The 19,219-nt window shown below is 39.7% G+C and overlaps 1 protein-coding gene across 1 annotated transcript in view; it reads right to left on the reverse strand.

The window, feature by feature from the left end:
• Positions 1 to 377: 377 nt before the first annotated feature.
• The window catches only part of PLCH1 (phospholipase C eta 1), a 94,169-nt gene continuing 75,327 nt past the window's right edge, over positions 378 to 19,219 (reverse strand). Inside the window, exons 13-24 of the mRNA XM_067301550.1 lie at positions 17,408 to 17,479; positions 14,302 to 14,396; positions 13,459 to 13,556; positions 12,937 to 13,116; positions 12,739 to 12,846; positions 11,726 to 11,850; positions 11,193 to 11,277; positions 10,284 to 10,430; positions 9,799 to 9,878; positions 7,663 to 7,722; positions 6,831 to 7,191; positions 378 to 3,652 (exon numbers count right to left, since the gene is read on the reverse strand). Coding sequence (XP_067157651.1) covers positions 1,548 to 3,652; positions 6,831 to 7,191; positions 7,663 to 7,722; positions 9,799 to 9,878; positions 10,284 to 10,430; positions 11,193 to 11,277; positions 11,726 to 11,850; positions 12,739 to 12,846; positions 12,937 to 13,116; positions 13,459 to 13,556; positions 14,302 to 14,396; positions 17,408 to 17,479 — 3,516 coding nt within the window. The 3' untranslated portion in view covers positions 378 to 1,547. The remainder of the gene's footprint in view (positions 3,653 to 6,830; positions 7,192 to 7,662; positions 7,723 to 9,798; positions 9,879 to 10,283; positions 10,431 to 11,192; positions 11,278 to 11,725; positions 11,851 to 12,738; positions 12,847 to 12,936; positions 13,117 to 13,458; positions 13,557 to 14,301; positions 14,397 to 17,407; positions 17,480 to 19,219) is intronic.

A 19,219-nucleotide genomic window follows, 5' to 3' on the forward strand; every position in this document is an offset into this window, starting at 1 on the left:
CAAAAAAAATGCATTTCTGTCATCTAAACTTCAGGCTGAAAACAGCAAAGGTTCTAGAAAGTATTCTGGTTCAGGAAAATTCTTTCCTGAAGGGAAGGAAGAAAAGCAGTAAATATACTTGTGTCATTTCTAACTGGCAATGCACAGGCAGTTACAGAGATAGTCACTAAACATGGCTTCTTATGCAGAAAAGAAAAAGACCTCAGCTGCAAATTTCTAGTTAAGAACCACAATCATCACTTGCAATGAGAGAATTTTTCCCTTTCTAAAGGTTTATTGCAAGCTAATGACAAGACAGATGTCTGCAATCACTGAGTACTGTTAATTCAACTGTAATTGCATTTGCTATAGATTCAGTAAACATGTAGCCAGGTGCTTAAAAATCTATTTTAATGATATCTCCAAGAATAACAATACTCTGCATTACAAAAGAAAGAGGTAAAAGGTACATGTCTTTTACATATAAGAAAAAACTTACTCACAGTGAAGGCAAAGCATACCTTAAAACCAAAATAAAGCTATGTTGCTCCCTACAGGGAAGCCTCGGGTATTTTTGAGATTACTCACTCATTTCACTTTTAATATTCATAGAAAAAGATGTGAAGATGAACAGCCAAAGTAGTTACCGCTACCATGTCAGCTTTAAATATTCCACTGACTGTCAACAATTTAGCAGTAAAATTACAAATATACAGAAAACAACTCTGCTACTGTATTGAAGCTACAAACACAACCAATAGCAAAAATACATAAGAAAATGTGCAGCAATTAAGTGTTTTCCATTCATAAATGTAGAATTACTCCCACATTTCTTTTCATTCCAGTCTGTCCCGAAATGAATGTTCAACATGTTGACAAAAAAAGGACAACTATCATTATACTCCATAAAGTGGGTGGAAGACAAACCTACACATTACTTACAAATTTAGACTAACCCTAATTCTACAAGTTGCTTGCTGTAGAATCGTAGTTCATACATGGAAACATGTAAAACTAACAGTTTAGCACAAGTCAGACTGAATACAATTATACTAACGGTCTCATTCTGAGAACACTGCCTGTGGGGCAGAACGAGTCCTAGCTCAGCAGTGAAACTACCAAGAACAGACAGCACTATGCTTAGCAGAACTTGCAAGACAAAGGTCAAAGTGATCACTAAAAATTTTTCTCCGAACAGTAGGACTTTGGGAAAACAGAAAAATACTATTGCATTCATTGCAATGTTCTGCTCTTGAGCACTGATGTGCTTGACTGAAAAAAGGACATGCATCACAAATACAAAATGCTACAAATGCTTACTGCATGCAAATAATCCCCAGACTAGTTCACTTTACAATTTCTAAGTTAAAGGAATACATACATAAGAACGGAGCACAGTTTCTATTTACATAAGCTTTGACAGGAAAGAGCACACTAAATCATTACCGAATCACTAGCATAAAATTGTATTTCTAAATAATTTAAATTCTCAAAACAGTATTTCTTGCTAAAAATCCTTCATTTCAATGAAATAGTTTGTAAACATTGAAGATATACATTTATACAATCTACAGTCTCAGCAGGAAATATATTTCTGGCTTATCATCGCTATTGGGTTCCAGCTGCAGAACAGAATCATGTGTACACAACTGGTCACCACACCTATAGTGCAGAGCAGCACACACACCCTCTGGTATTCCTCGGCCTTCCACATCTTCCCCAGGAAATCCGTTCAGGTACCTGGCTATGTAGGAGCCCGTTGAATGCCTGTTGATAGTGTGAGGAGATGCTGAAGGCTTATTCCGAAGAACGACCCCTGCTATGCTACTTGCATTAGAAAACTTTTGCTTGCTGGCTTCCTGTCTCTCCTTGGCACGACTGGCTATATTCCGTACTCTGCTCTGGCTTCTGGACGACAGTTTTCTGACCAGCGCCTTTGGGCAGTCATCAATCTGCCTGGAATATAGTGTTTGACAGCTGTCATCCTGGTCCAGGGATACCAATTTCCTCAGCTGTTCTGTCAGAGCATCTGTAGAATGTGGTCTCATATTCTTCATAGCAGCAAGTTTCTTGTCTCTCATGCCAGATGTGATAAAGCTTCTACTTATGTACTGATACTTACTTTCAAAATTGCAGGAAATATCCTCTGATGTCAAGTCACCAAGACTCTTGGATTTGCAAGGGCTAGTCTGTCTGATGGCTGCAGAAGGTGGGAAAGGCAAAGCATTCTGCAGTCCAGGCGAGTGTACCTTAAGTTGGGATCCCTGGGAGGTACACATTTCATCTTTTTGCATATCTGAAGTCTGATGATAATGATGTAAAAAGCCAACATTTCCATATGTTGGGAAGGGGAACTGACACCTTGCAGTCCTGAAGTTATTTGAACAATCCAGGGCAGCAACACAGAGCTCCTCAACAGCTGTGTTATTCCCAGAGCTCCTCTCACCACTGTGTCTGGGGTCCTGCTTTTGCCTTAGTTTCAAAGGGGAAGCCATCTGGCTCATGTCTTCTCTTTTGTATTCGCATGCAGTTACCAGCAGATCTTGAGAATCCCCATCTACTTCTACTAGACTGCTGCTTTCTGAATTTTCACAAGTGGGAGGGTCAACTAGTGTATCCTCAAAGATGAGGCTATCAGAAGCAAAAGAACTGGCAGATTCAAGGGCTTCCCAACTTGTTCCACATTTTGTTTTGGGATTTGCATTTAGCAAAGAGAGAGGTGAAGTACAAGCAGAACAAGGCAAGTTATTTTCTATACTGTCTAACTTTTTTGTGCAAACTAATTCACTGTGGGTATTACTTTCAGAAGTTGGTGTAAGAGATGCCTCATGGATAATCGTGTACACAGAAAACTCAGTAGTCTCAGGGCTGGAGAACGCAGTAGTATCTGGAGTTGAGAATAAAGGGGATTTGATGGATCTTATGGTAGTCAAGTTGCTCTTACATGGAGTGTTAACATCTGCAGTAAGCATAGGTGGATGTGCAGACATCACACTGAAGGTCTGGCTGCTAGCTCCATGGAGACTTGAGACCACAGTGAGATTAGTTTGGTCATCTGTGACATCAAACTGTCCAATCAGTGCCGAGACAGAGCTATCCATCTCACTCTCATTCATTAAAGAAACTTCATCTATAAGACGAGAAATGTCGCTGTCTTGCATGGTTGAAGTGGAGTGTAAACCAGGAACATCAGAGCAGATGGTAGAAGAAATATCTGTCAATGAAAAAGCTGCTGCGGTGCTTTCCCTGATGATGTCATATTTATGATTTTCAATATCCTCTACTTTCTGAGAAAGGGAAGTTCCCACCAGTGTTACTTTCTCCTCCTTAGATTCTTTTGTGTCATCTTCCCTTTTATGGTTCGCACAATTTTTGTCTTGCGTTTTTTCTGTGACAAGTTCAAAACCAGAGTCCTGTATTAGAGGGACAGTTTCACCAGAGAGATGATTTTCCTGATGCCCTGTGAGGTGATTTCTTTCAGCTACCCCACCTGCAAAAACTACATGTTTTTCCTGTAGGGGTGGTATTAGAGAAGAGTCAACTTTAGTCTCTGTCTGGGGATTCTCCTTTTTGAAGACAGATGCCAAATCTGAAGTAGTTGCATTTTTCTCAGAATGTGTAAAACCAGATTCTTTCAAGTTTGTTTCCTTCTCAGTTGTAGCATCACTGTTGGCTAAATTAAATAAGAAACATATTAGTTGCACTCAATATTTTGTGTTGTGTTTATTAACAAGTATTTTGTCCTTAGACAGACAAATGGAGAATGCAAAATTAGGTACAGTTGTGACAGAACTTAATTATGGGGTTGTGCAGGTTTAATACAAATTATCTGAGTGGTATGAATAAATGGGAAAATACAGCTGCAGGTACTTCACTGAAGCTTCCTTTGAATGTCTATTACATCAAGCACATGATGTAATATTTGTTGCAAATAATGTTAATGAGGTACCATACCATAGTTTGCATGTGATATTACCTTCAGTTGTGTTCCTATTCAGATTTGTACTATAAAGAAGCATGGCAATAAAGACAGAACAAAACAGCTCTGTTAAAAAGCATAATACTTTGAAACAAGATGCATGCTTAAAAGACCTCTGAGTAAAAAGCATCAAGTAGATGGACCCCAGACATATTGTTCTTTGCATACAGTTATGTAAATTGTTACAGTTCAGAGATTTAATTTTTGATCTTCTACCAACATACTGCATTCATATGAGAAGATTTTGAATTCCATGAAAAATATATATTAGATACATTTTCTCCTCCAAATCATATTACTGCTCTTTATATGTCAAATCCTAGCTCCATGACTCACTCCTCACTTTGGTAGGTAATTAACACCTTTTTAATTAAGCAAGGACCAAAGAGGTAAATTTGACATAAGGTATACTGTTTCTAACATTCACTAGGAATCAGGTACCCTAGAAAGGAAAAAGAGAAGCCTGGATCATTCACAAACAGTGCATGAGAATCCCCTGGCACAGTAAGAGTTATTTTTAATGAACATGGCATGCAGGGCTGATCTCCAAATTATGAAAAAGAAAAGTTCCTCAAGCTTTCCAGTGCAACTACAGTGGATTTACACAGCTCCTACGTAAGAATGGAACAGATACAAATTTGATTTGTAGATTCCTTTCTACAGAGAACAGAGGAGGAAATGGAAGGCACATTTCCCACTTGGTGTAATTCCAGTTAATACACTAGATAAATTTAGTCATAGCATTAGCAACAGCCAGCCCTCTCCATTCTTCACTGCACCCTGCCATAAAGAACGCATCCTCCGACTAGTTCCTCCCTCGAGGGGAAGTCTCCTCCCAGTCTGAAATATTTGGGCTTAATTTACTTCCTGAAAATATCCAAGCCTATTCCTTTACGGCACAAGGCTGTGCCACATCTTTTCTCATCCTGATTCAAGATAAGTACTTCCACAGAAAAGGGCCCAGGTTGCTTTCCTCTGTGTCCACCGTTAAGCCATACCCCCGAAGCACAGAGAAGGGAGAAGGTCTCTTGAGGAGAGAAGAGGCCTGTTTGGAATTTCTCCTTCTTCACTTCTCATTTCTTTGTGTCTAAGGTGGCCAGTCCTTCTCCGGATTGGTTATGGAGCAAGCTCTACCTATACCAGCTCGAACGGACTGGTTCTAGTATTCTCACATTTAGAAGGTGCAAAATTTATTTCCTGAGGTAGCTTTTTACATCATGTCACCAGGGCCTGTGTTTTTTGCAAAGGTTTTTCTGCTATCACAGTGAATACTTGTGACCTCCAGAAAAGGGTGGAAATTTCTTCTAAATGAATTTTCTGCATTTGTCTATAGCATCTTTAGGAAGAAATCTGTCAGAAACAATCACATCTGTTGCTAAGAATGTCTGAGCTGCATCAGCTTCACAGGCTTTTGGGGAGAAAATCTTTGAATTTCAAATACAGCATTCTCAGCGTTAACTTCCATTACTAGGAATATCCTTTTTCCTGTCTATAGTTTCTTTTCAGGGTGGTAGAAATATTTTTGTTAATTTTGCTTGCTGTTTCTCCTAAGCAACTTTTAAATGGTGATGTCCAGATAATCTGTTCCTTCAAAGCCCCAAATACGGGCAAGCAGAGCAAAGATGGCTTACCAACCCATTCTTCTCTGTGCCAGGACAGCATTGCAACTATTTGACTTTCAGGTGGCTGCTACGGTTAGCAAAAGCTACTGCTCCAACAGCTGAGACTATCTAGAGCGGAGCAACGCTTCAGCCCCCCTGTACTCCTGTCCAAGACAAGAGCTCTGTGTGCTCTCTTCACTGTGTCAAGGACAGACGGGCAGCTCTTCTGGCTGCCCTGCACTAGCTGAGGAAGAGCCCTGTGGGGACAAACTCTGGAAACTTCGTGCTGTCAGAATCAAACAGAATCAAAGGATCTGGCCAAGCCCTCAGTCTCACGGGAACAGCTTGTGTGAGCACACACACTCTTCCTTCGCAAAAAAAACAAAAACAAACAAGCAAGAAAAGCAAGGTCGAACCAGCCAGCCGGCCAAACAAAAAAAACTAACCACCACCACCACCAGCCTGGATGCTCTAGAATCAGGATAGAGACAAAAGGTCTAATGAATTATAGCCATGATATGCAAAGCCTCCTAGACTTATTTAAATACGCCAGTAAATCAGATATTAGGCAGGTCATCGTAACACAATGCAACTTTGCTGTAGTCATGGGAATGACTACAAAGTATTGGATTTCCAAACCCAGACTAGTGCTGCTAAAGACATTTAGAAAAAAAGTTATTTTAAGAATTAAATTGTTTTGTGTATAAACAATACAAGACTAAGATTTTATCCTAACACATGCTTTCCCTATAATCAAGGTTATTTAATCTGATTACTTTAAAAGGACAAAGTCAAGACTGCTAGATACAAAGTTTGACCTACTTTTGCCCCTTTTACCTCTGTTTGCAAAGTCTGTGTTAGCCTTTACAAACACTGCTTCCAAAACATATGCTGCATGCTTTTCTCCCCCTTAAAAAGGAGGGGAAAAAACACACAATGCCAATAGCAATGTTTTCATGAGTCAATGGACAGTAACAAACCAGAGATTGGTGAAGGGTAGTTGAAAGTTGTTCTTAAATCATGAAAAGAAGCTTGACAAATGTCCTTTTAAGAGCACTTCCAGAAATTACTATTATTATTCCTGAACTTTCTGGGGGTTCAATTCTCAAGCAGTTTGAGGTGATTTAGAAATGCATGCAAGCTGTTAAAATACTACAGTCTAAAGCATGACATTTTACCCAGCAACTACTTGCACATAGGGGCTGCGGAACCAAGCCTTTTAATATATTATTTCAACTTGCTACCAAAAAGTAATTTTGGAAGTATTTTACCAGATGCATTTTCTTTTCCTCTGGCATCTTGAACAGTTTCACCTTCTGCGCATGGCAATCCTACAAGAAGATACTTGTCCACTGGCATAGAAGCAGGACGTGCTTGCAAACTCCGTGTTGTACGCCTTATAACTCCTTCTTTGTCTTTCAGGTCTGTTGGTTCAGATGCACTGTCTTTAATTTCAATAGCTTCCAGAACACCCATTTTACTCTTCTTTCTACCTTTTGCTGGTGCACTGGCCGTGCGCCGGAGAATTCGATCGCCAATAGATCGCTTCCGTACGTAGTGCCCGCTGTTTTCAGCAGAATTGTGCTTAGGGTTCTTGTTAAACAACCCTCTGAGTCCTATCAGCTGCTTATTCTGAAAGGACAAGAATAACTAGTTTCAAGTGAGTTCAGACTATTATATAAAGAATGCAATGAAAAGGGCTGCTTTCAAAAAATTTATGAATGATGAAGACAAAATTAAAATGCAGCAAAGCCAAAATTCACACCAAGCAATTCACATCTACTCTGACCAAGGAACTATCAGCATAGGTCTCCATGAATTCATGCATGTCTATGTTTCTCCTCATTAGGATGGCAGCCTGCCACTATTACAAGGGAGGTTTTCTAGAAGCCTCCTAATCAGAGATGACAAGACTTAAGTGTACTGCAGTGACAGGCTACACATTAACTTGGAACTTTATGCATGGGCTTCATCAAAGCGATATCCAAATGTTTCAGAGCCTGAATGAAAAATGATGTAGCTTGGTAGTTACAGGTCATGCGATTAGGAACCATTTGAAAATCTGTGCCCAGCAAGTGCAAAGCGCATGCTAATGAAGTCTACCTTTGTGGCTCCTAGAAAGTGCAATATTGTGTAACTGGGATTGAGGATTAAAGGGCTCCACTGAAAGGGAAAAAAATGCAAATATGTTTGGCTAATGTTTTCAAGACTGTGATACAAGCAGTAAGGTAAAAGAACATCAGCTGTAATTATAAACCTGCAGAGCAAATCACTTAAAACTATTTATTAGTCTTATGTTAGCCTCTTTCAAAGAAACTTGACCTGAAATCCTCATCTACAAGGATGCAAATGTACATTCAGCCTTTGTTTATAACTTGGAAACACAGTAATATAGCGCATCATTAAATCCAGCATTAGATGAATGGACTAAATTATACAAAAAAGATCAGATCTCACTGGATCTTTTCTCATTTTTTCTGCTGTCATCATCATTCATCTTTAATATGAAGCTACTCAGCTTTCTTGACTATATTTCTTCTTTGAAGAGCACGTGAGGCAAGACCAACAGCCATACAGGCTCTCTTACAGACTATCACCAAAATGGTATGTGATGTCACACGTCCCCAGACACATACTGCAAATGTATATATTGCAAATGTATTCCAAAGCATTTACTACTACTTTTCTTTTAACATGGATGTAGTAATGACGAAATCTACGTTGAATACGAAACGCTTCTCTCTGTGTACAGAACACATATGGGCCAGGCATGGTCAGTGCCACTCCCTCCAGCTCCTAGCCACTGTCCTTCCTCCCTGGCCAGAGGCAAGAGCAGACGAATACATTGAAACACCGGTCCTTGCGCTGAGACGAGGATGCCAACATGAGAAAGACATCTCAGTGGTTTACATTACCATCACTAGACCACTCAGTGATCTAATGGGATCAGCGAGGATAAGCATAGCAGTGTTGAGTGAGGATCTGGACTGCATTGAATCTCAGCCCCTAGGCTTCATCTGTGCTTGTTTTCTCTCTGTCCCACTGAACTTCTCTTGGGTGCTCATAGTGCTGCAATTCCACATATAGAAACAACCAGAGTGCTCCAGAGCAGACAAAAAGCTGGTGGCCAGGGCTAGTTTTGACAAGACATTCTCTGCATCCACTTTCAGAATGGAGAAAGACTGAGACTAACCATTCCCTTCACCTATGCTCTTAAAAAAGTTTGGTTTTTTTTTTTTTAAATCACTACACAGGTCCATTTTAATTTAGCAGACTGTTGAACTGGATTAACTTCTCTGTGCTGGTTATCTCTATTGATCTCTTGTAAACTTTCATGAAAGCAGTTAAAGCAGAAATACAGAGGAAAAGGCACAGTGCTTTTGTTTTAAAACTTTTATAAAAGTTTTAAAATTAATAATCTTGCAGAATAGTGGCAACGCTACACGTACTATAACCTGAAAGATTTAAAACAAATTAGCAGTTAAAAATAACTTGTCAAATACCAGGTCCTGGTGCAGTTACAGCTCTCAACAGTTATTTCTGAAGTAAAATTAGTTAAAAATTAAGCCTATAGGAATGTACTTTATCTAGATGTGAAATAACTATTAGGTGGCAACAGTAAGAACCATTCATAAGTATGCATGCTAAGACTAGTGCAAGAGAGTGTTATGCTTTGAAGTTGATCACCTGCCAGGAAGAAAAGCAAAACAAATAAAAAAACCAAACATACTTTACAGGCTATATCTTTCTGCTTATAGAACACACTAACAGATGTGTCTGCACTGGGATTACAGTGTCTCAGAGAGAGACAAATGTTCTACTGGACATGGGTGCACTGTTTGACGCATGCCCTGGCTCAGTGTTCCTCAGAAAAAAAACACTATAAGGAATGGTAGTTTGCTTCCCTGAGCATGGTGATGCCTAGCAGTGTAGGCACGTATCTGTTATATAGGTAATAGTGTAAATAGGGACATCAAGTTCAGGGCAACAGAGAATAAGACATTATGCCTTTCCATTGCTGTATGTTTTGAATAATTTGTTTACACTTTAGTACTGATCAATGTCAGAGAAAGTTAGGCACTGCTGACCCGGTCTACAAAATGCCATGTACCTAAACTGTAAGAATCATTTAGAAACCACACAAGTCCTGTGAGGTTCTGTGGTGCATTTTAATCCATGTTTGCCAAAAGTATTAAAACAAAAAACTCACAAGAGATGTACCTTCCTAGGTATACCTACCTTTCCATAAATTTCATTAATGGTTATATGAACAAATATGGATGCTTCTGTCAGCCCCTCTAAATACACATGGCGATAACCTAGCAAAATAAAGACACAGCATTGCAATCAATCAACAGTATTCATTTTATGGAAAACTGCCAAGGACTGCCTATAAAAAAAGCATGATATACACAGTAATATCTGCTGTCTTCAGTAAAAGCTACTATCTTCCATCCTCACAGGTTTTCCAAACCCCCCCAGTATAAACTGCATCCAAGTTACAAATAAGACAACAGCTGAAATTTCCAGAAGCACAGCCACCCAAAACTCCTTGAAATAAGAGTGAGCACAACACTCTAAGATACTAGGGGAATTATCCAAGCTCATACATGAAGTCCCACAGAGGCATATACCCTATTCTGATTCCTAGTCTTGCACTTCAAATTCAAACGCATTTGACCTTCCATTAGATCTCAAAGTCAAGGAAAACAAGTGGGACTAACCAGGCACAAGACTGCTAAAGGCCAAGGTTCTTTGTCCAACGAAGTCTCGCCCAATAGGGTCATGGTCCCAAACAAGAAATCGAACCAAAGCTATTTCAGGCATGTGAATGGTAAAAGTGAGTGTTTCCTCCCAAACAGGATTAAACCCTGTGCAACAAACAATAGAAATTCTGGGAAACAGCCATAGCAATGCTGGCCTCAGTTTTCATGATGCAAGGCAAGAGGCAAGAGAAACACAAACCAACACAATGCGCAAAGCAACACTCATTGTTTACTGCTCATCTAGACCTAGGATCTCTCATAACCTCCATTATATACGTAATTAAAAATGAGAGTTTATTTCCTGGACAGCCTTCATAAACAAAATGATTCTGGCTGGGTAGCTGGCAGGGATAGCAAGGCAGGCTGCTGTTTTGCAGAACTATGGTAGGCTAAAGATAGACCAAAAGGAACAGGAACGAGTCATTTTTCCCCATGGTATTGCAGCTACCTATGAGAAATGATGGTCACCTCTCCTGCTAGAACAGGCTGTTAATCTTTTTCATCTCCTTCCCATGAAGGCTGATATGGCAATCAAACTGCTTAGGACACAGTTTATTTACATTTCACTTGATTTTACATTTCACTTGATATTACACATGTATTTTATATACAGAAATACTAGGAACTTCTGCATAAAGGAGATCTAAGAAGAATCCAGGAGAAAGACAGTGCGGTGAGCAGTTCTCTTCTTTCACCTCTCATTTCTATCTCCCTACACCAGAAATTCTGCCCAGAAAGCAGAAAGGCAATCATTCGGTTTCATGGGCTAACAAGCTTTGCAGTTTAGCAAGTAATAACATACACTGAAAAATTTATGACGACTTAATATTTTACTCTAAGAAGAGGAAGTCAGCTAGATTATCTTACCGTTGTCGTCAACCACCCTTGTCTGATCTTTAGAGCAGTCAACAGGTAATCCAATAATTTCCACCTCGACAAAGGGATCTATTATCTATTAAAAAAAAAAGTACTTTAAAAGCAAGCTAATGATACAAATGAAGGTCAATTTTTAATAAAATTTCCATTCAGAGAACACATTTAAATTCATGAGAGAATTTGAAAACCTTTGCTTAGCACAAGTTTTCAAGCAGCACAATCATAGGAAGTGGCTTCATGGACTATAGGTTGATGTACAGTTTGTAATGTCAAGAGCAAGGCCAGCTACGAGTAATTTCTCCAAAAAATGGAAGTCGCCCCCAAAATAAGAAACAATAAATTAATTCCTAAACATCATGTGTAGGATAGAGGCTGCATGGGAAAATGTAGTATTTAACGACCGAATACTTGACAAAATTTGAAAATTTCTGGTGTATTTAAATGAGGAGAAAGTTCGAGTCACATGCTGACATATCACTCCAGGACCTCTCATAGAAGCACTTGTTGGTATCAGACCATTTTACCTCTCCTCTGTCTCCTAACATTGAGTCGGGAGGCTTAGGTAACTGCTGTCCACTGATGATTTTCAGAATAAGCTGCTTTTTAGGACCGGCAGGAAGTGGATCAGCAGAGTAGGGGTTGAAGGTACCTAAAAATTAACAAGGAATGAGAAAAAAATGGAAGAAAAAAATACACAGAATAGATCTGCAAAAGAAGATACATGTACGCAGCCAAAATTCCGACATCAGTGAGTAAATTAGATTACATAGGACTTATTAATGAATTGTTAGATTCCGTTCTACTTTCTTACAACCATTTCTGAGTTGAGCAGCCCTTGCTCATATGATTACAAGAGAGTAAGGATCCATACAATAGGAAAGTTTTACAAGACTGAGACTCCTTTGAAAAACTTTTTCTATAAAGTAGCAGCTTCAAAAAAACATCAGTTATAACCCAGAGTAGCACTCCGATCTTATTTCTTGCACAGCTGTACAAGTCAGAATGAGAACAAGCAGCTGGGGTGGAGTAAGCTGCTTCCTTCAGCAGCAGTGTCTACTTCAAGTGCTCAAACTGCCTCTACCATTTCTCAAGTAACTTTCAATCAATGCCGCTGTTTCTTGTGGTCATATTACAAAAATTACTTACAGATATAGGGACACAATCAGATCCAAAATCCTCAAACAAATGGAAGGGTGTTCATCCCAAAATACTGAAAAATCAGGCTCCTGTTCTAACATGTTTTGAGGACTGAACCAACTCCTTTCAAAGACAACAGAAGAATTGCATTGACTTGCTTCAGAGTTGGACCACGTCCTAGAAACTTGGCCCTGGGCCAGAGTATCTTGTCTTTCCTACTTGCAGCTGGCTATCCTAGTAGCCAACTAGGTTATTATGGTATTTATGGAAATACAGAAAAGATTCTATATATATTCTTATTTTCTTTCTTCTGTCTTGGTAACTTCATCATGAAGACGTTTTTACCTTGACACTTACAGTAATAAATGTATTGTGGGACATTACCTTTGAGGGACATTACCTTTGCACATCTGCTGAGGTTTGAGGACATAACCGCAGTTGCCATTCACCCTAAATTTTGCTTCATTTATTTGCATCATGCGTCCTTCCGACTGGTAGTTCAGTGCCACTGTTGAGCAAGAAGATTCAGGTGTTATTGATAAAGATAACAACAACTTAGCAGAAGAAAAGGGAAATACGATACTCATGCAGCACCTACCTAACTGGCAACCAACATTCCAATATGGTATAGGATTGAAATTGCTGGAGTCAATTCGATATGCAGATGGATAAACCCTTGTAAGCTGTTTCTGGTTGTAAAGCATAAACTGTTCAGCTTTCTGCTGCACTGCTTGGTGGGCTCTTGTTTCACTGAATGATAGCACATTCCCTGTTGATCCTGTGTGTATTGTTAAATAAACAAAGTTACAAAGCAATCCCAGAGGACGGAGGCCTGAACTCAGACCTCAGCTATACGGGTATCATTCAGGGAGAACACAGATTGATTTGAAAAGAATTATGAGAAACTAAGGGAAAGGATATTTCTTGGGAAATAAAAGGGTGGTGCTTTATTCTTTTTCTCCATAGTTAAGTAAAGAGGACAGGTAACTAGCCACCCTATTTCTGGAACAACTTTGAAAAAACAAAAAAAACTTTACATCACAGCCATGTTTCCTGTCAGAATATGTAACCAAACAGAAAAGAGAAAAATGCATATGTAACTCTCTACCAGCAGTCTTACCATCATCTACTATATCCTGCGCTGCCACAGAGTTTGTGTATACCACTAGATCAGACAGAGCTCGGCACAGCTTCACAGTTTTTCTTCGACGAGCTAGTCTGCTGCGTAATATTTAAAATATAAAACAAAGACGGAAAGTTTCAATACTTGAAGCATAATTCAGTCCCCTATTCTTTTCACCATTAAAGAAATAAACAGCTGTACAACTCAGACTGAAAAGCAAGGTGTAATAAACAGGGAACCTCATTGAGTAAAACTCCTTACAGAGAGGTCTGAGCCATCTGAGATGACTGTTCCCCTTGTACCCCAATCCACACACACACAGACATAAAATTTTTCATTAAAAACATAATGAAATAGCTGCATCATGGCTCTCCTAGACAAAAACAAAGGAGACAGCTTTGAACTGCATCTGAAAAAGGAACATTCTGGTGACAACAAATGCATTCTCAATGGTACTTTTTTGATTCTTTGTTTGTTGCATTCTCAGATGTAATAAAGCTGGCTGGGCTGTGATGCATTCTTATTTAGTCTAAAGTTTTCTCTAAGCACTAATTACAGCATATAAAATGTAGCCTCACATTTTTCCGTTAGGAGAGTATCACTAGCACATTTCTTTTCAGCTGAGGAGTAATTGCTATCTGCAATCCATGAGAATCTGCATAACCAAAATATCGGGGTACTGCAATAACAGCAAAACATACCTCAGCAGCGGTGTCATAAATGACCTGCTCTTAAGAGCAGACTTCCCTGAGGCACTGACAAACCAACAACACACATCCATAGTAGTAACATGCCACTAGTTTTAATGAAGCTGTAAAACTGTCATGATCCACAGCTCACCTGTGGAGCTGTCCTGTTTCCTTTCCAGAAGGATTTTGCTGACTTTCTTCATCATCGGATGTACTATGGGATTTGGATCTTGCCTTCACAGCTTTCTGTTAGGAAAGAATCAAACATAGCTCTGTCAATTTATGGGGCAGTCTTATAAATTCACATTACTGTAAGGCGTCAGGTGGGTGGGTGCGCTGCAGCAGGTATACAGCACAGGACCAGGGTCCTCCAGGACCCGGAATGACACCCCAGGGCTCTTCAATAGAAAACCCAGGCAGTGCATCGCATTTCTGCAGATGCCGAGAAGAAAAGGCAGCAAAAAGCATTTGTGCCCTTATCTCACTTCTGCTGAAGCTAAGGATCCAAGTCTGCAGCCTGTGAGCAGGTTTATCTGTCAGCTAGCAGCCAGGCCCATGCCTGGAGAGATTGTTTCTGCCAGCCCTTTGCAGGCCACTGCTCATTCTGCAGTTTCCCTCGCTCTGCTCCCTCCTGACACGAACAGGCTGTATATGCAGGTGAGCAAAGGCGAGAGGACAGCTTTAAGGAAATCCGCATTGTTCTACTATCCCCAGTACAACAGCAGTGATCCTGCTGAAGTTCTAATGGACAGTATCCTACTTAACAAACAAGAGATCTTTAACACACAGCCAGATCTAAATGCACAATGTATTGCTTCCACCTACGCTCTCTGCACAACTTGTAAGAAAAAAAAACAACAAATGCCTTCACAAAGCTCAAAACAGTCTTTGGGCAAAATTTTCCAACATCTAATTTTTTCCATTGCGTTCTGAGCCACGCACATGAGCAATCAAATTATTCTTATTCATTACAGCATACAGTAAAGATACTAGCTACAATAAAAAGATTAAAATTTGAAAAGGACCTCTTTTTTCCATAAGCAGCTATTTTTTGATACCATCTCATATTTCAACATTATATATTTTGTAACACTGTAACTACAATTCAAAGAGTTTAATTCCTTTCTCATCAAGAGGTAGTATAATTGAGAACTCCTTGTTCTTCTGCTCATATGGCTAGATACTAATTGAGCACAGATTTCATTTCTTCTGCTGTGATACACCAGTGATGCACATAATTTAGTTTATAATTTAGTTTATAGTCTTTTTGCTGTGCTTAGTGCTGAAATAAAGTTGACCATTCTGGAAATCACTTGTGTTGTTCAGTGTTGGAATTTGAAGGTCCAGATTGTGGATGACTTGTTCAGTGAACCTGCAGAAACTATCAGCCTTCACTTCTCTGTCCCTCCTCTGTCAGTTTTTTTAAAATTTATACCTGGATATAGTCAGCACAAGAGTTAGACTGAAAACATCCACAAGTCAATATCCCTGGTTGGATAACTCTGTACCTGTGAAAACATCAATAACAACATTTTTCCCAGGCATCTCTTTAGCCGGAAAAGATATAAGGGGGAAGTTACTGGAAGTCCCTCTTGCCTCATCCTACAACAATCAGAAGGAGGGAGAAAGGGGGGAGGGGGAAAAAGCAGAAAAAAGCGCTCTGCCTTATTTTTTTCAGCAGAGAGGTGAAATGAATGGGTTTTCTGACAGCCTATATCCAATTAGAATAATTAGTTGAAGCAATTAAATTATTGACGTGTTTTCCAGCCCTCAGTGTATCCAGTAGCTTTTAGTAGCTGACTTCTACATGTGACATCTCATTCCACAGCATTTATTTTCCCAGTGAGCACAGGTTATAGCGTGCAATGCCCACTATCATGCACAACACCTACCTGCAGAAATCGTCACATACTGTAGTAGAACTTATTATTCACCTTTTTTTTTCCCCTGAAAATCAGGGGTTGTGAACACATGCACTTGGCTAAAGCCCCTGAAAGAAATATAATCACTTTAAATTGATATAAGCTTATAATTTAAGTGTAGACATGGGTCCTGGCATTGTTTGCCTAGAGAAATTTTGATGGCTCCTAGCTGGCTTCAGAGCAGATAAGCTTCTGGACAGATTAAATTCTATAATGTATTTCGTAATTGCCATTTTTCCTTAAACTGTCATTCAGATTATCAATTACATAGTGGGCTTTCTCCTTGGCTGGAACTTCCATCATGGATGGCTCTGAAGAGGAATACAGGTGTTACCAGACTGGGGGCAGAGAGAAGCAGCTGCAGATGGCACATTCCCCCTCTTCTCATCAGGGAAGGACTAGGTTGCAGACCTGTCTCTTACACCTCCGTCATGACTAGCCTGTTGGCTGATTTATTTACTTGCTATCTGCTAATCGACTCTGGGAGGAAGGAAGTTTTTAGTTGTGTCAGGTCATGTGGGGGCTACGTGATCACTAGACCCAACCCACAAGGCATGTGGGAATAAGGGAGACAGATGACAGGAATCTATTTGTCAGGATACAGGAATGAGAAGAAACATGGGTGTGCTGTCCCTTTTGATGGCTGTTGTCTATTCAGCTGGAACAGCTGTAATGCGAAACCCCAAACTTGTTTAAATTACATTAGCTCTTGTTTGGTTCAGTAGAGTCACCACAGTGAAGACGCAGTGAAGTGGACAATCCGCCTGGCAGCTATACAAGGATATAAATACTATATGCAAAACCATGAAGAGATCAGAAGAGAACGTGCTTTTACAAAGCGTAAGTGTTGAACCCAGTTCCATTACTCAATTACAGCAGTTCATTAAAACCAACAGAAAGACAATAAGAGTGTATGGTACTGCTGAGAGTACGAAATGGAGTAAAACTGGGTCCCAAATGAACCAAACACTGGCAGCTGTATGGACAGAAGTCTTTGGAAAACAAGAATATGCCAAAGCATTTGTCCATATTTGTTCAACTGCTGCAAGTTTAATCAGGAAGTTAGCAATTCCACATCATTAGTAAACATTTCTGGTGAGGCAAGATTTTGCAAGTCTATGAAACCGTCTTTAAAGGATTCTCCATACCATTAAGTGTGGTATATTCTTCTTCTAAACAACAATAAATATTCCAAGTGTAATCACACAACGAATACAAGTAGTCTTTCCTCACTGCCCACCTACATACCATGCCACTCTCAAACAATAAAACATGCTCTGTATTTAGAATGCCATGAGACATAAAATAGCAGTTTGAGTCTCCAATTTTACTTACTTTGTGTTTACCGAAGTTGCCCATTAATGATCGACCATGAGACTTTTTTCCACCTTCTTTTGTGTCCAGGTTCTGTGCAGAGAAAGAGTGCAATAAATAGTATAACTATAAGGTATCTACCATAGGAAATTTCTTTAAAAGAAGTCTGCTGTAGTCTTTAAAAGATATATTTTCAACTTAATACACATTCTGGTATGACAGCCTGACTAACAATTATGCGACTCTATTAATTATACAGGAAAATAAAGTGAATTGAAGCCTAAACATAACATACTGATCTTTGAACACAAATTTAAACCCAAAATCTCATTACAGGACTTTTCTAATTGCTTTCCACACTTGATAACTTAGCAATCCTCCAACGATAAGGAAAAACATTAAAAATATTAATATTCAACACAATAACCAGCCATGTAGAAAAACCTACCAAACAACAATAAAAGAACCCCAAAGCATTTGAAAGTGTACATAAAGACAACAATGAAAAGAAAGGGGGGGGGAATCTCCAAACAGACATATGCAGACTTCAGTCAGGCAGCCTGAAGTCCGAGTTTCACACTTATAGCCATGCCCTCGGACAGCAGTTTCATGATCCCTGGCACCATCTAGTCTTTCCCATCAGAAAAGCAGATGCCTTCATCTTCCAAAGAGCAGAATGAGGACCCAAAGGTGCTGAAGAATATTCCCCCAGCATCTCACAATGCAAGTCAGTGAACTCCAGTTATTCACTACACCATGCTGGCTTGGAGTTCACTTCTGGTTACCGTAATAAGGGCACTGGATGGTTTACTCAGGTCCAGGAAAGTCAATAATCTCTGTACCTCCTATTCAAACATTTTTTCCTAGCTCAAGCTGAATGTCTCTGTGATATGTAGAAGGAAACCTTAGCAGATAAAGTACTTGTCTCCCTCAGATAACAATGAATAGCTGATAGTGACAACAGCAAATCAAAACTAGTATTAAGCCTAGTACCAGACAATTTCATGTGAAATTTTTGTGATCTCTTCAATATTTTATTTCTAATCATAGTTTCCATTTCCTAGAAGTTCAGAAAGCATCCCCTACTGCCAGGGAACTGAGGTGTCTGTGGAAAGGCAAACAGGATATGACATCTTTATTCTTTGTTTGAGCTGACACTTTTCTGGTAAAAGAGAAGCCCGAGCTGTTTAGGCACACGTGTGCCATGGGGAGGCTGCTCCTCACGGCAGCAGGGCCAGCCCACTCCAGTCCCGCACGGCAGTCACTGAGTAGAAGGCAACTGTGCTGGGACACAGCACCTTGCAGCAGAACCTCTCAGAGTCTTCCGATGGAGCGGTCCTTCTCTGGTGACTGAAAGTTGCACTTCCCTAGTGCTGCCTGTCTGTGCAGCACGTGCAAAGCACCTGGAATCGGTGAAAAGGTGTATGCTGGAGGGCATCATCTCACACTTGAGGTGTGCCAGGAGACCAACCACTTGCGATGGTTCAAATGAACTGTGGTAACAACTCCACACTAACCAGATTATGAATCTGCACCCTTCTTTAGACACTGTGTAATATAGAAGGATAGAAAGAGTTTTTATTAACTCCTCAAGCTATAATAGACCAGGTTGAGGTTGAGTTTTGGTATACGAGCTCAATTTATCATGTATGTGGAAACAGCTGATTACGTTTTTGGTTACTTAATAGTTACTTGAGATCAGAACATAAGCTTGCCTTGTGAATTTTTTTGTTTGTTTGTTTTGGAGAGGAGCAGCAAATCTGGTGAAATGAATGGCACATCAGTGACTACATAATGGAAAATGAGAACTGAGAAGCAAAAAAAGAAAAAAAT

Source organism: Apteryx mantelli, chromosome 9, assembly GCF_036417845.1.
Source record: "Apteryx mantelli isolate bAptMan1 chromosome 9, bAptMan1.hap1, whole genome shotgun sequence".
Lineage (NCBI taxonomy): Eukaryota > Metazoa > Chordata > Aves > Apterygiformes > Apterygidae > Apteryx > Apteryx mantelli.